The following is a 17,834-nucleotide window of genomic DNA, read 5'->3' on the forward strand; positions in this document are numbered from 1 at the left end:
ATGGGGCCGACGTGGCGAAGCCCCGGCCTCCATGCCATGACCGTCGCAGCCGTCCGTCCTGTCGCCATCTTGGTTCTCCAAAGTGGGCCTGCCCTCAAGTAGGGGTCGTCTCGTGCCCTGGCATTGATGCTCGAAGTCTGGGTCGGCCATGAAGTTGTTGATGGAATTTCTGGATGAAGGCTTCTCTCGTCCCCCGTACAATGAGCTCCCCGTACGAAAGGCGTTCACCACACGGATCTGGGGACCGACAAGAACGGGTTGAGGTTGAGGAGGTTGATGGCTGAGGTTGATGTAAGGAAATGGTGATCGATGGTAGGTCCTCTTGTAGAATTGAGACACCTCAGTGTTATCGGTGAAGGTGTATGAGCGATTTTAGTAACTTTATTTAAACTGCAGTATAATTATGGATTGTTGTTATTACTACTACTACTACTACGACCATTATTGGCGTTTGATGTTTACAAGTACTCGGCAATATTATATCTGGAATTCAGCACAAGGGATTATCCTGTTTTGTTCACTCTCAATGTCCAACTACAAGAGCTGCTCAAGAAGGTCTCCAAACGAGATACAACGGTCTAAAAGTTACGGAGGGATTCGGACACAACGTGGTGGACAGACTAGGTTTGTTACAAGGATGAATTGATTTGATTTTAGTGAAGATCCGGAACCGAATGCAGATGAGATCATTTTTTATTTCTTGAGTGATTCTTCACAATTGAGAGATCTCGCCAAAAACGATACCAAACAGGATATCTCAAAAAGTTATGGACGGATGATTTTGATTAAATGTGATTCTGTATTATGATTTTCTGGTCTACTCTGGGATACAAAACATAAACTGTTCAGCTGGCGGAGGTATGCTCTCTACTTAGTGCCTTTCTCGGTTTATACAGTAATACACAAGTATATACAATGAGTAAGAAACAATTCCCTTACTAATCATATACTTGTATATTACAGACTTGGCATTTCATATGGAATATTTTTTTTGTGGGGGTGAACTTACTTTTCAAGATGTCTTAGAACCAAATGTTCATTGGAATTATGTTGAAATTATTCTAGATTTTGTTAATGTGACCTTTAAAAGAAACAAAAACCACATTTGACATTTCGAAACAAATAAATTGATCCTTGAAAGTGATGTAAACTGATATCGAACTCAATTCATGGACAGTACTGTGTTAAACTTCTGTACGTTTTCCAGAAGTATCTCTTTATTTTGCACATTAGCCAAAAAAATGTTCAACAAAAACAAAAGTTAAATTACGAATGGGAGTACGGACAGTAAAATTACAGTTCAGTACTTCGTGTAACCCCCATGAGCATTCAGGAGAGCACGTACACGTTGAGGCATGCTGTTCACGAGATTTGCCAAGGTTTGGACAGGAATCGCTTGCCATGCAGTGACAATAGCTTGCTGCAATTCACGCACAGAGGTCGGCTGCAGGTCCAAGTGGTCGATTTGATGCGTTAATTCTGCCCACAAGTTCTCTATCGGATTCATATCCGGGGACATGGCAGGCCACTCCATATGCTCTACACCACGGTCAGCAAGAATGTGTTGGATTATGCGAGCATGATGAGGCCCGTGCATTGTCATCTTGGAAGACAAAGTTTCCTCGAAAGGCTGCATGAGCAAATGGAGGCAATGTTTCTTCCAGAATGGCCCTGTACTTGAACTGGTTCAGGTTTCCATTCAGAACAACCAGGTCAGTTTTGCCTCCTGCATGAAAAGCAGACCAAACGGTCACCCCACCACCTCCAGCTTGGACTCTTGGCACTATACAATCTTTGTTGTCGGCTTCATGCACTTGTCTGCGCACTCGGACGCGGCCATCTTGACGATAGACCAGAAATCTAGACTCGTCACTGAAGATCACGTGATTCCAGTGTCCTGGCTGCCATTGATGGTGCTCTCTGGCCCACTGCAATCGGCGCTGGCGGTGTTGTCTGGTCAGGCCTGGCTTTCTCAGGGGACGCCTGGCACGATAGCCTGCTTGAACCAGTCGTTGGTTGACGAGCCTTCTGGATACAGGCACATTTGTCAGTTGCTGCCACTCAGCCCTAAGCCGATTAGCTGACTTGGTACGGCCATTGCGGACTAACCGGTGCAGCTGGCGATCATCTCTCCTTGTGGTTTTGCGTGGACGTCCTGGCCGCGGTATTGGAGTAGGAACACCCCTCTGAGCATTTCGTTTCAGGATCTTTGACACCTGACCTTGAGTGATTCCATACTGCTGAGCAATAGCACGCTGTTTCATGCCGTAATTTCGTAAAGCCACCACTCCATGACAAACAGCATTGTCGAGTTGACGGACCATCTCCAGAGGAAGCAGCAATAACTTTTGGAGACGTGCAGCAGTTGTTTTCCACTAATACAGAACGCAACAACCCTTGTATACCCGACTGTGAAGCCAATCATCAAATGCACCTGTCCGTACATTTTGCCACGCCACCTGTGATATAATCCTGTTGTTGACTTCTAGCTGCGACAGACAATCAGTGACTTGGTTCTTTTAACAATTAAATGACCAAAGTGTAAAAGAAACTCACCAGATTGATGTACTGAGTTAAGAAAGTAAACCCAAGTCAAGAAAAAAATATATTCCATATTAATTGCCAAGTCTGTAAAATGGATTGTCTCATTATTGTTACGAGAACTCTGAGCCTTCTTCGTAAGGTCCTCCATATTTAAAACCGTCATGTATATTCATTTTATTTAACGTCCGATAAACTTTCTTATATTCAAATCATAACTCATGGGTTTGTCTTCTTCTTCTTTTTTGTTTATTTGAACGTTTTTTTTGTTTGAACGTTTTGTTCTTTTACCATCCATAAATTTGATAGTCCTTCGCAAGACACCACTTCAGGTAGCTTTGGAGACTCGACCTGTGATGGAAATTTACAACAAGAGCTGGAACACTAATGGTGAAAAACCTTTTTGTAATAATTCCATTTCAATATATTTGTTCAACTTCAGGGTCAGTTAAAGTGAAATGTGCATGAAATTTCAAAAACACGAGAAAAAACTTTTTTCTGATAATCATCTTCATGAATATTGTTGTATTGTGCTTTTATAGGTGTTGCCATCTCTTGCCCACGATTGGCTGTAACTAGTGACATTAATGATGCCCTCGTATCCTTCATATAACTCTGTTTTCCAACATTATTGAATAGTAAGTCATTCGAATAATTTGTTCAAAAATCACATTATATTTAGACAAATAGTTTTAGGAAGTTTATATTTCCGGAAGGAATATATTGAGATAGATTTCCCGATACTCGTGATAAAAGTCTGTGATGTCATCCTTGTGAACACGGAACAGGAGTTCTTTTAAGTCCACATGACGCTGTTTCATATATTCACAACATATAATGAGGGTTTAATTTTCCAGTGCTCACAAGTGCTTGTATTATTACCCCGAATGCCACGCGATTTCTGGACGTTTTAATTATCATTTTCTTCAATGGTTGGGGTTGAGTTTGGAGGTGAAGGGTGGGAGGATATAAGGTGAGAAGCCTACAATTTAGCAGAAGACGTGTCATCCGTAATGCATGAGGGATTTAAGCAAAATAGGTGATTTGAGTCGGATATTTCCATAGGATTAACAGTAATACGCATGGCTGGTGCTTCTGAACCATCATACGGAGAAGCCATTGAATTGAAATACAAGTTGAAAGCTTCAATTGAAATAAAACATTAAGTTTTAAAATCGTTTTAAAAACTCCACAAGTTTAGTGCTATTGATGCAGTCTCATACACCACCTTATTTAACGTGCCCAAGTATACAAAACTGGGGGTTCTAGGAAGTGACGAGAAGGCGATTTGTGTTCTATTCAATTCAAATAATATATTAATTGTGAAGGTCGTATAAAAAATTAATTCTGGAATTTATCATCATTTTACCGCCATTGACGCAGCATCTGTTACACCACCTTATTTAACGTGCCCAAGTATACAAAACTGGAGGTTCTAGGAAGTGACATTAAGGCGATTTGTGTTCTATTCAATTCAAATAATATATAAATTGTGAAGGTCGTATAAAAAATTAATTCTGGAATTTATCATCATTTTACCGCCATTGACGCAGCATCTGTTACACCACCTTATTTAACGTGCCCAAGTATACAAAACTGGAGGTTCTAGGAAGTGACAAGAAGGCGATTTGTGTTCTATTCAATTCAAATAATATATAAATTGTGAAGGTCGTATAAAAAATTAATTCTGGAATTTATCATCATTTTACCACCATTGACGCAGCGTCTGTTACACCACCTTATTTAACGTGCCCAAGTATACAAAACTGGAGGTTCTAGGAAGTGACAAGAAGGCGATTTGTGTTCTATTCAATTCAAATAATATATAAATTGTGAAGGTCGTATAAAAAATTAATTCTGGAATTTATCATCATTTTACCGCCATTGACGCAGCATCTGTTACACCACCTTATTTAACGCGTTATATTGGTTCTTCATGGCTATTGTTTGTGTCCTTTGTGACATCCTTAAAAACAGTAAGTTTCCTGTTTGGAATGATTTTTAATTTTGTTTTACTGCCAGACAGGCAGAGAAAAAAAAATTAAATCTCACTCCTCTCTGCCCATGCACGATTGGAATGAATTCAGAGACAAAGTACTACTAAACTACAGGTTTGTTTTCCGATTCATTTTCTGATTTTTGTTCAAAATATAACATTCAGTTGAAATTAAGTTGTTGCTCCATCATAATCTGACGTTTGGGACAGACGGAGGAAAGCAACCAATTGCTTAGCACCACTTTTCACTTTGCGTGAATGGGGTAATAACCTCAGAGAGGAATCTCCTCAGGGTAGGGCCACCCTTCCCTTATTTTTTTGTTGCTCCCATACTAATGTTATCAACTTTGAAATCCTCAATGTTCCCATACCTACTACATCTTTAATAGTCCCAATTATTCCTACCTTGTGTGGTCAGTGAAAGTTGTACATGTATTTTTAAACAGTGAAGCCGCTTCAATATTTGGCTATGTCCTTCCTTCCATCCGTCCATCAAAAAATGAAGAAGAATCGTTCTAACCCACCGTTTTAATTCTAAAGGGTTCTAAAGTGTACTTCGAGAGGGCTCTCAAGGGTTATTCTAAAGGGTTCTAAAGTGTACTTCGAGAGGGCTCTCAAGGGTTATTCTAAAGGGTTCTAAAGTGTACTTCGAGAGGGCTCTCAAGGGTTATTCTAAAGGGTTCCAAAGGGTAATTCTAAAGTGTACTTCCAGAGGGTTCTAAAGGGTAATTCTAAAGGGTTCACGTGTTTTTCTAGAGGGTTCTAAAGTGTACTTCTAGAGGGTTCTAAAGGGTAATTCTAAAGGGTTCTAAAGTGTACTTCTAGAGGGTTCTGAAGTGCATTTCTAGAGGGTTATAAAGTGTATTTCTAGAGGGTTCTAAAGTGTACTTCTAGAGGGTTCTAAAGGGTAATTCTAAGGGGTTCTAAAGGGCAATTCTAAAGGTTCCTAAAGGGTAATTCTAATGGGTTCGGTTCATTTCTAGGCTTTGCCTATTTCATATTTAAAATGCCAAACTGAACCACCTCCTTCGGACACGGGTGCGATTTTAATTTTCGTTCTGGAGAGGAGAATATTTGACCTTCCAATGTATGAGTCCTGGTAGATTTCTAGCATTATGGAACATGACCCACGATATCCACCAAAACAAGGCTTCCATAAACATTAATGTTTTCTTTGATGATGTCATGTGAAGCAAGTGGGAATGAATGATCAATGAATGTTTCAAGCTGCCATATTGCTGCGTTAGCATCCACATGTTTAAATATATGAGCAAAGGCTTTTTCTTTTTTTCAATAGAATCAAGGTTTGATACTACCATGTAATTGTGACATGGTGTAATTAAAAAGTACTACAATCTTTGTAAAACTTTTATACAAATATAAAAGGGAATGAATGAATTAGAACGACTCGATTGTAAACATACAATCATTTTGAGACATGGGAAAAGTGACAGCCAATCTGGGACCACAGATCGTGTAACCCACAAAGAAAATCGCGACGATTCGCTGAGGTTTTGCAATTACTACTTCGTCTGTTTCTTTCATCATTTTTTTTTTCTGCCCGACAGTAAGAAACTCTGAATTCTTCGCTCAGAGGAGGATTATGCTGCTAAAGCAGATTACTCAAACACGTAATGCACTGGGTGGTTTGCCATTCCCTCACAACTCAGACCACAATTTGAACCTAAAACACCAAATCATAATGCACAAACCCAGCCAGATGAACCAGCCTAGAACCCATGATAAAGATGCAAAGCACTGAACGACGATGTCATGTCATTCCCCAATTCCGACTCACAACTTCCCCCATCCAAAACCTTGATCTTTTTCTACCCCCGTCAATTCACCCCCAGATCCACTTTTTTTTGAAATACCAACTTCTTTCCTGGAAGTCCTTGCAGTGTCCATGTGTTTTATACCTTTCCCACACCCCCTCCCCCCTTTCCCATGCCCCATCCCCCCAAGCCCTCTCCCTCCCACAGATCTCCCGATGTCCCTGTTCTCTGCTATTGTACTTGTGTGCTTCCCTCTCTCTCCCCATCTTGTCTCCCGCTCCCTTTATTGTATGTTTTGTGTATCCGTTTGTTTTTGATCTTAATATTTAAACATGTGGATGCTAACGCAGCAATATGGCAGCTTGAAACATTCATTAGCTCTTACACGAGCCTAGATCTTGTATACCCCAAAAAAAAAATATATATATATATTTTTAACCCCCATTACACATTACCAATCCAACCCTCTTACTTGCAGGATATTGTGGGTTTTATGTTTTCTCTCTCCCTCTTCGGTCCATTCTTGCATGAGCTTATCATGTCTAATTATTGCCCCACTGTCAAGACGTTGTCTTTTACCCTCAATCTCACTCTTCGATGAGCCTCGATTTTGTATTGAAAAAAAGTGGAAATAAAAAAATTGATATATCAATAATAAGATTTAGAAACTCTGAGTTTTTGAAGTTTCATGCATATTTCACTTTAATCCGCCAAATAATTGTTTGTAGCATGCGGAGATATAGTAATCGCATTTGTCATTTCATTAATCACTACCAGTGTTTTTTGAGTCATGGATTGGTCATCTACTTATTACCAAATTGGAATAGGTGAGGGAGGATATCAGGGGATGGGTGAAATTAGAAAATAAAGAGGGGAGGGACTTTGGAAGAGAACAGAAGGAAGAAGAGTTGGGCAGAATTTGGGGTGAAAGTGAAAGGAGGTTTGGATGAGTCAGATGTAAAGAGAGGGAAGAAAGAAGGAAGATGTGTAAAGCCCCGAGGCCTCGGAGTGATGTAACCAATGTGACATTAAAGGGTAACGGAAGTGACCTGTTAACCTTTGTAGTTTCAGCTTTATATATAAAAAAAGAATGCTTTATAACCTTGCAAAGTGAAAGATGTAATAGAGCATCTCATTAATGGGAATACATCTGGGTGTGAGGGAGAGGGTGCAGAGGCAGGAGGGGAATGCGGTGCAGGTAAGGTGAGAGCTGGGGTGGGTGAAGCTGGCAGAATGCTGCAAATCAGGAACGAGCTGCTGAGGCAGAGATGGGAATAAAAATTTCCTGCAAAGCAATCGCACAGTACCAGCCAGTAATGACATGCTGGCAATTAGTCACAGTAGTATGAGTGCAGGTACATGGATTTAAGGGTGTAAAATACAAAACACCTGTAAGTAAATATGAGTCACACTGCACATGTGCAGTAGATGCACAGTACTGTATATATACTGAAAAGAAAATTGCAGAAACAGAAAAAGGGGAGCATTTGCACAACTCTTAAATTCAACGTCTTTGAATCTGAATCGGCAGTCATAGCTCAGGAAGAATCATTAAATGCATACTACCATGTACAATAAGGCAATTGTGTGTGTGTGTGTGTGTGTCGTTGGTTGTTACCCCCATATGCAGGTTTCAGAAGGTGTAACGGAGCTCTCCCAGGTCTGAAAGTATCCACCTTCGTGTGTGTGTGTGTGTGTGTGTGTGTGTGTGTGTGTGTGTGTGTGTGTGTGTGTGTGTGTGTGTGTGTGTGTGTGTGTGTGTGTCGTTCGTTGTTACCTCCATATGCAGGTTTCAGAAGGTATAACAGAGCCCTCCCAGGTCTCAAAGTATCCACCTTCATGTGTGTGTGTGTGTGTGTGTGTGTGTGTGTGTGTGTGTGTGTGTGTGTGTGTATGCACACACATATATATATATATATATATATATATATATATATATACTGAAACGCAAAAGAAACTTACCACCTTTGAAACCTTTAAATATCAACAATAACACTGCATGTAGTAAATGTGTGAACTTATTTGTGGACAATAGTGTCCTCACTGTCAGACAAAACGGTCACGGATGGTCACTTGAACCTTCAATGGTCACTTCATAGCACAGCTGTTGAACAGCCGTTTTGACTGTCAGTGATTAGCCAAGGGGTACGGGATGATTTTAATGAGCTGCACGTGATGTCTTGATATTGGCTTTAAAAAGGCCAGTGCAAAATGGGCATTTTGACCGAAAAATTTGGCCATTTTGACCAACTTCAAAAAGACCGAAAACGCAAAAGAAACTACCACCTTTGAAACCTTTAAATATCAACAATAACACTGCGTGTAGTAAATGTGTGAACTTATTTGTGGACAATAGTGTCCTCACTGTCAGACAAAACGGTCACGGATGGTCACTTGAACCTTCAATGGTCACTTCATAGCACAGCTGTTGAACAGCCGTTTTGACTGTCAGTGATTAGCCAAGGGGTACGGGATGATTTAAATGAGCTGCATGTGATGTCTTGATATTGGCTTTAAAAAGGCCAGTGCAAAATGGGCATTTTGACTGAAAAATTTGACCATTTGGACCAACTTCAAAAAGACCGAAAACGCAAAAGAAACTTATCACTTGTTTGAAATGTAATAAAATTGTAACAGTTCAAAATAAAACAAACCAACAATTGCTAATTGAAACATTGGCATTTTATTGATGACATGTCAAGTTTTTGACCAAGATACACCATCTCATCAGTTTGTTCTACAGTACAGAACAGCACAGGGTGCAATGTCAGTCCCCTTTCAATAGCGTTTGTGGCCACCATTGTTTTGGATACAGGCAGTGGATCGTCGGCGTATACTGCCTACCAGTCTTTGGATGGATTGCTGCTGGATTCTGTCCCACTCAGTCCTCAATGTCTGAAGCAGCTCTGCCCGTGTCCTGGCCCTGCCAACTACGTGTCTCCCAAGCTCATCCCACAGGTGCTCTATGGGATTCAGGTCAGGGGAGAGCGCAGGCCACTGCATGGTGTTGATGTTCTCGCCTTGGAGAAATGCAGTGGTAAAGCGAGCAGCATGGGGACGAGCGTTGTCATGCTGAAAGGTTCTCAGTTCTGGGTGGTCTCGCAGGAATGGCAGCAGATGAGGTCGCAGGATGTTATCCACATACCGCTGGGCGTTAAGATTCCCATCCACAACCACCAGTGGCGTCCTGTACCGGCCTGATATGGCGGCCCACACCATCACACTTGGGCCACCCCACCTGTTGGCTTGACGCACGCAACAATCGGCATATCGCTCGCCAGTTCTTCTCCAGACATGCTCACGCCCATCAGGACTGTCCACACAGAACCTTGACTCATCGCTGAAAGCGACCTCATTCCACTGCGCCAAGGTCCACCGCTGATGCTGCTGGCACCATCTCTGTCGGTTGCGGCGATGGGCAGCCGTCATCACAGGGCCTCTGTATGGTCTTCTGGCAGTCAGACCATAGTCATGCAGTCGTCTTCATGCAGTATCATTGGAGATCCGTGGGTTTGCACGCCCCGGAGTTTCTGCCGCAGTGCGGGATGCTGGACGGAATCGATCCCGCAGGTGACTTCGGACCATCTGCCTGTCCTGCCTTGCAGTGGTGACTCTTGGCCTCCCTGATCGAGGTCTGTCATCTGCAGAGTTGTGGAGGGTGTCTCTGACCACCAGGGCCGATATCGTCTGGTGTGAACAGCCAAGGCGACGTGCCACCTCACGGTAGCTCAGTCCGCCTTGCAGCATGCCCAGGGCACGCTGCCGTTGATCCCTTGACAATCGTGGCATGTTGATTGAAATGCCCATTTTGCACTGGCCTTTTTTAAGCCAATATCAAGACATCACGTGCAGCTCATTAAAATCATCCCGTACCCCTTGGCTAATCACTGAGAGTCAAAACGGCTGTTCAACAGCTGTGCTATGAAGTGACCATTGAAGGTTCAAGTGACCATCCGTGACCGTTTTGTCTGACAGTGAGGACACTATTGTCCACAAATAAGTTCACACATTTACTACACGCAGTTATTGTTGATATTCAAGGTTTCAAAGGTGGTAAGTTTCTTTTGCGTTTTCGGTCTTTTTGAAGTTGGTCAAAATGGTCAAATTTTTCGGTCAAAATGCCCATTTTGCACTGGCCTTTTTAAAGCCAATATCAAGACATCACGTGCAGCTCATTAAAATCATCCCGTACCCCTTGGCTAATCACTGACAGTCAAAACGGCTGTTCAACAGCTGTGCTATGAAGTGACCATTGAAGGTTCAAGTGACCATCCGTGACCGTTTTGTCTGATAGTGAGGACACTATTGTCCACAAATAAGTTCACACATTTACTACACGCAGTGTTATTGTTGATATTTAAAGGTTTCAAAGGTGGTAAGTTTCTTTTGCGTTTCAGTATATATATATATACATATACAGTCATGTGAAAAAGTAAGTACACCCCATGTAAAGTTTTGACTTTTTGTCCCCCGTCGCACAGCGGAGCGAAAGGGGGACTATGGTTTTCCCCTCTGTCCGTGTGTCCGTCTGTCCGTCCGTCCGTGCGTGCGTGTGTGCGTGCGTGCGGGTGTGTGTGTTTGCGTGCGGGCGAGCGTGCGTGCATAAGCGAAGGACCGCATTCGAATTTGGTGTGTTGGTGCAACCCACGTCAAAATCCAAGATGGCCGCCACCATGTATGTCTGATGCCATGTATGTCTGAACCTTGAGATGAATATCTTGAAAAATAAGCGAAGTACCAACTTCTAATTTGGTGTGTGGGTGTATCTAGGCACAAGCAAGAGGGCTGTTTAAAATTGGGTCGCCACGTCAAAATCCAAGATGGCCGCCGCCATGTATGTCTGAACCTTGTGAGATGAATATCTTGAAAAATAAGCGAAGTACCAACTTCTAATTTGGTGTGTGGGTGTATCTCGGCATCAGGAAGAACGCTATTGAAAATTGGGTCGCCACGTCAAAATCCAAAATGACCGCCGCCATGTATGTCTGAACCTTGTGAGCAGAATATCTTGAAAAATAAGCGAAGTACCAACTTCTAATCTGGTGTGTCGGTGTATCTAGGCATAAGGAAGAACGCTATTGAAAATTGGGTCGCCACGTCAAAATCCAAGATGGCCGCCTCCATGTATGTCTGAACCTTGTGAGCGAAATATCATATCATAGCATGTTTTCTGCGTCTTCCACTTTGTCAACTCACATCACTTCACCGACGGGGGACCTAGGCGTAACGCTTGTTCAACATATTTCAACATACAGCTATTTGATCTTCATTTCAACAATATTGAGAGACAAAGGTGATATAATATAACAAATATCATGAAACATTTACATTTTGTAGTCCATTGTATAATTTAAATAAACAAAAATGCAAATTTCGCATGTGGAAAAAGTAAGTACACCCTTGGCTCTAATAGGTGGTATTGCCCCCTTTGGTAGAAACAACCTCAAGTAGGAGTTTCTTATAACTGTCTACCAGTCTCTGACATCGACTGGGAGAAATTTCTGCCCACTCCTACATGCAGAATTCTTTCAGCTGTGCGATGTTTGAGGGGTTTCCTGCATGCACAGCTCGTTTCAAATCCCCCCACATCTCGATGGGATTTCGATCCAGGCTTTGACTTGGCCATTCCAGAACCCTCCATTTCTTTCTTTTCAGCCATTCCTTGTTGGATTTACTGGTATGTTTAGGGTCATTGTCATGTTGCAAGGTCCACCTTCGGTTGAGCTTCAACTTTCCGACAGATGGCCTCACATTATCCTCAAGCACCCTCTGGTACAATGAAGAATTCATAGTGGATTATATGATGGTGAGCTGCCCAGGCTCTGATGCAGCAAAGCTGCCCCAAACCATAATATTTCCACCACCATGCTTTGCCGTTGGTATCAGGTTCTTGTGGTCAAATGCTGTCTTTGGTTTTCGCCAAACATGTCTTCTGGTACTGTGGCCAAATAGATCTAACCTTTGACTCATCTGTCCAGAGCACATTGTTCCAGAAGTGCTGGTCTTTGCCAGTCTGGTCTTTGCTTTGCTGGTCTTTGCTGGTCTTTGCTGGTCTTTGCCAAGTTAATTGGCAAACTTTAGTCTTGCCCTGATGTTCTTTCTGGACAGCAAAGGTTTCTTACTGGCACACCTCCCATGTAGATCAAATTTCTGCAGCCTCTTTCTAATGGTAGAATCGTGCACTTTGACAACAACAGTGGCAAGAGCTACCTGTAGGTCCCTTGATGACATTCTGGGGTTCTTAGAGTCTTCTTTCAGCATCTTGCGGTCTGCTCTCGGGCTGAACTTACTGGGGCGGCCTGGCCTGAACAAGTTGGCAGTTGTTCGGAATCTTCTCCACTTGTAGATGATCTTCCGGACAGTCGAATGATTGATTTCAAATTGTTTGGAGATCTTTTTAAATCCCTTCCCAGACTCGTAGGCATTTATAACCGTCTTTCTGAAGGCCTCAGAGAGCACTTTTGATCTAAGCATGGTGACGCCGCACACTTCAACAACAAAGAGCAAACCAAACTAAATGTCTGAGGTTTAAATATGACAGGTTCCTCCAAGATCCTCTCTCACGATGTTCTAATCATTTGCACCTGAGCTGGTGCACCTGATTCTAATTTTAAGTATTTGAAGTCGTGATAAATGTAGGGGTGTACTTACTTTTTCCACATGTGAAATTTGCATTTATTTTTATTTAAATTATACAAAGGACTCCAAAATGTGAATGTTTCATGATATTTGTTATATTATATTGTGGCGGACACGATGGCTCGCTGGCGCGATGACATCATTCCGCGCACCAAGAGGGTGTCGGCCATGCCCGAGGGGTAGGCGTGGCCTCGGGATATACACGGGGCTCACAGCCCCGAGCACGGCAGTGCTATAGTTTGATCCTTCGAATAAAGACGCTTTTGGTTACGTATGTTGTTGCTTCCTTTATTGGCAGGACAAGTCGTGCGCATAGCACAGCACTACATTGGTGACCTCCGACTAGTTCAGCCGACGCTGATCTACAGAACGCGCCATGACAAGCAGCAACACGGTAGCGGTGAAACTCGCTGAGTTTTGGGAGGCTCAGGCCGAGGTATGGTTCATGCAGGCCGAGGCCCAGTTCCACAATCGGGGTATAACGGCGGACGAGACGCGCTATTTCCACGTCATCGCCGCCCTCGGGCCCGGCACAGCCGCCCGAGTCATGCCCGCCCTGCGGAACCCACCGGCCGACCACAGGTACGAGGCGCTCGAGCGTCGCCTCATCGCCACGTTCGGCCTCACAGAGGACGAACAGGCCGACCGTCTCCTGGACCTTCCTGACCTCGGCGACACGCGACCATCGGTCCGAATGGACCACATGCTGTCGCTACTGGGGGACAAAGCACCGGATTTTTTTTATTCCGGGCGCTCATTTTACGCCAGCTACCGGCCCAGGTACGCCTCGCGTTGGCCGGTTCCAAAATAAAGGAACCCCGCGTGCTGGCCGTCGAGGCTGACAAGTTTTTCGCGGCCTGTGACACGCAGGCGAGTTTCGGTGCGGCCGTCGCGGATTCCGGGGCTGATGCTGATGCACCACACCTCGTGGATCCCGAGGCTGATGCACACCTCATGGCCGCCGCCACGCCCCGCCCACCACCACCACGAAAGCCGCGGCCTCCGCCACACCCGCCACAAGCCTGGTGCCATTTCCACACCAGGTTCGGCCACAAGGCAAAGAAGTGTTGCCCGCCGTGCTCGTTCGGCAAGTCGGGAAATGCCCGGGCCGATGCTCGATAGCGGCTTTGAGCGTCGGCCTTTCCGGCAGCCTTCTTTTTATAACGGACACCTTGTCCGGGCGCCGCTTCCTATGTGACACAGGTGCACAGGTGAGCATTATTCCTGCCTCTGCGTCCGACAAGCGAACCGCGGGCCGGGGCCCCGCATTGCTTGCAGCCAACGGAACACCCATACGCACGTTCGGGAAGCGCTGCCTCTCCCTGCGGTTCGGAGGGCAATGCTTCAAGTGGTCGTTCGTAACCGCCGGAGTGCCCATGGCATTGCTCGGTGCGGACCTCCTCTGAGCAAACGGGTTATTGGTAGACGTGAAGAACAGACGCCTCGTCCAGGCCGAAACGTTCAGCTCGCTTGCTTGCGCGCTGAGCAGCTCGTTGAGTGGCTCACTGAGCGGCTCACCGAGCGGCTCGCCAAGCGGCTTGCTGAGCGGTTCGGTCCCGGCGAGGTTGGTTTGTACGCTTCCGGCAGCGGATGAGTTCACCCGCCTCCTCGCTAGTTTCCCGGCCCTCACGCGGCCCACCTTCTCGGCGGTGGCCGTGAAGCACGGTGTGGAACATCACATACCCGCCGTCGGGCCACCGGTCTATGCCCGGGCCCGCCGCCTCGAACCGACGAAGTTCGCGGTGGCGAGAGCGGAGTTCGCTACGCTGGAGTGGCTGGGCATCGTGCGGCGCTCCAAGAGTGCTTGGGCGTCGCCGCTACACATCGTGCCGAAGCCTGGCGGGGGATGGCAGCCGTGCGGGGACTACCGCCGCCTCAACGATGCCACCACCCCCGACCGTTACCCGGTCCCCCACATCCAAGACTTTTCCGCCCGGTTGACAAAAATGTCCTGCTTCTCTAAGATGGACCTCATACGCGGCTACCACCAGGTCCCCGTCAGGCCGGAGGACATCCCGAAGACGGCCGTCATTACGCCATTCGGCCTCTTTGAGTTCCTTCGGATGCCCTTCGGTTTGAAGAATGCGGCTCAGGCGTTCCAACGTCTGATGGACAGCGTCTTGCGCGACCTGGATTTCGTCTATGTCTACCTGGACGACATCCTCGTCGCAAGCACGTACCGTGAAGAGCACCTCCACCATCTCCGCGCACTCTTCGAACGCCTGGGCCAGCATGGCCTGATCGTGAACCCTGCCAAGTGCCGGTTCGGCGTCGCCGAGATCGACTTTTTGGGGCACCGCGTCACCAGGCATGGGGCCATCCCCTTACCAGCAAAGGTGGAGGTGGTCAAGGGGTTTCCGTGCCCCCGCACGATCAGGGGGCTCCAGGAGTTCCTGGGCATGGTGAACTTTTACCATCGGTTCCTGCCCCGCATCGCCCAGCTCCTGCGCCCCCTGCACGAGGCCTTCCGGGGGAAGCCGGGCAAAGGTGACGTTGTTTGGACCGAGCAGATGGACGCGGCGTTTCGCGGGCGCGAAGCTCGCCTTGGTCAACGCCACCATGCTCGCGCACCCGGCGCCCGATGCAACGATCGCCCTCACCACCGACGCGTCGGACTATGCGGTGGGCGCGGTGTACGAGCAATGGGTGCGTGGAGCTTGGCAACCGCTGGCGTTTTTCAGCCGGCAGCTTCGCCCGCACGAACGCCGGTACAGTACCTTCGACCGCGAGTTGCTCAGGCTCCACCTGGCGGTCAGGCACTTTCGCCATCTGCTTGAGGGCCGTTCGTTCACGGCCTTCGTCGACCACAAGCCCCTGGTCTTCGCGATGGCCAAGGTCGCCGAGCCGTGGTCGGCCCGGCAGCAGCGTCACCTCTCGGCCGTGTCCGACTACACAACGCACATCCGGCACGTCGTGGGGAAGGACAACCCGGTGGCGGATTGCCTTTCCCGGTCCGTCGCCCACGCGGTCCACCTCGGCATCGACTATGCCCGGATGGCGGCAGACCAGACCACCGACCCCGACGTCCAGGCCTTGCGGACCGCCGTCACGGGCCTCCACGTCACCGAGGTGCCGTTCGGCGGTGCGGGCACGGCCCTGTTGTGCGACGTCTCCCTCGGGCGGCCTCGCCCCATCGTGCCCGCGGGCGGGTTTTTTACGCCATCCACGGCCTGTCCCACCCGGGCACGAAGGCCTCCCAGAGGCTGGTCACCAACAAGTTCGTCTGGCATGGCCTCCGGAAGGTCGTCCGCGATTGGACCAGGACGTGCCTCGCGTGCCAGCGCACGAAGGTGCACCGCCACACCCAGGCCCCGTTGGCCCCGTTTACGGTGCCCGAACGTCGGTTCGACCACGTTCACGTGGACTTGGTGGGACCTCTGCCCCCCTCGCGGGGTTTCACCCATGTCCTCACCATGGTGGACCGCACCACCCGGTGGCCGGAGGCCGTGCCTTTGGCAGCGACGACGGCGGCGGACGTCGCACAGGCGTTCATCGCCACCTGGGTTGCCCGGTTCGGCGCCCCCTAGGACATCTTGTCCGACCGCGGCCCCCAGTTCACCTCAGAGCTCTGGGGGGCGGTTGCGCGGGGGCTCGGTGTCCAGCTGCACAGTACCACGGCATATCACCCCCAGGCCAACGGCCTGTGCGAGCGTTTCCACCGCTCCTTAAAGGCCGCGCTCCGGGCCACCCTCCGCGACGGCGGCTGGGTCGACAGGCTCCCCTGGGTCCTGCTGGGCCTCCGGACGGCGCCCAAGGACGACCTGCGCGCATCTGCGGTGGAGTTGGTCTTCGGACAACCGCTGCGGGTGCCGGGCGAGTTCCTCCCCGACTCCACGGCACCATGGTCCGCGGCGCAGCAGCGCTCCGCGCTGCAGGAGACCGCCCAGAGGTTCGCCCCGGTGTCGATGGCGCACCACGGGCGCCCGCCAACGCACGTCGCCCCGGAGCTTCGCACGGCGGAGTACGTGTTCGTCCGACACGACGCCCTCCGGACACCGCTGCGGCCCCCGTACGACGGGCCCTTCCGCATGCTGGAGACCGGGGCGAAGCACTTCACCCTGGACATCAGCGGTACTCCTGACCGCGTTTCCGTGGACCACCTCAAACCGGCCCACCTCGACGTGGACCACCCCCCGCCAGTGGCTCAGCCCCCATGTCGGGGCCGCCCCCCGGCGGGCGGACCCCTGGCACCGCCCAACCCCGCCGGCACGCCGCCCCCCGGCCCCGCACCCATCCCAGGGGCAGCTGGTGGCATCCCGGCATCCCAGACGCCGCCAGCCGCCAGAGGGCGCTTCGGCTGGGTCATCCGTTTGCCCCGCAAACTGACCCTTCGGGTGCGCGGGAATTCTGGGGGGGCGCGTGTGGCGGACACGATGGCTCGCTGGCGCGATGACATCATTCCGCACACCAAGAGGGTGTCGGCCACGCCCGAGGGGTAGGCGTGGCCTCGGGATATAGACGGGGCTCACAGCCCCGAGCACGGCAGTGCTATCGTTTGATCCTTCGAATAAAGACGCTTTTGGTTCCGTACGTTGTTGCTTCCTTTATTGGCAAGACCAGTCGTGCGCATAGCTCCGCACTACAATATCACCTTTGTCTATCAATATTGTTGAAATGAAGATCAAATAGCTGTATGTTCAAATATGTTGAAAAAGTCAAAACTTTACATGGGGTGTACTTACTTTTTCACGTGACTGTATACATGTGTGTGCATATGTCTGAAAAATCATAGGAAAAAAAACATGGCTGGAGCAATCTCCACCAAATTTGGCATACGTGCTGGGGCTACGCAAGGTCAGATCATGGACAGAAAAATACTCTCCCTCCTCTCTTTTATTTTGTTACTTGTCATTGGTTTGTTCCTTTTCTGTTTCATCACTACT

The 17,834-nt window shown here is 48.0% G+C and overlaps 1 protein-coding gene across 5 annotated transcripts in view; it reads right to left on the minus strand.

Annotated features, from left to right (window-relative positions):
- Positions 1–17,834, minus strand: part of LOC137425570 (plasma membrane calcium-transporting ATPase 2) — a 211,145-nt gene that overhangs the window by 836 nt on the left and 192,475 nt on the right. For all 5 annotated transcript variants that reach the window (XM_068114130.2, XM_068114134.2, XM_068114133.2 and 2 more), the window contains one exon: positions 1–237. This exon is cut by the window's left edge and continues 836 nt beyond it. In XM_068114130.2, the coding sequence (XP_067970231.1) occupies positions 1–237 (237 nt within the window). The remainder of the gene's footprint in view (positions 238–17,834) is intronic.

This window comes from Myxine glutinosa, chromosome 4, assembly GCF_964187855.1.
Source record: "Myxine glutinosa chromosome 4, kmMyxGlut1.1, whole genome shotgun sequence".
Taxonomy (NCBI): domain Eukaryota; kingdom Metazoa; phylum Chordata; class Myxini; order Myxiniformes; family Myxinidae; genus Myxine; species Myxine glutinosa.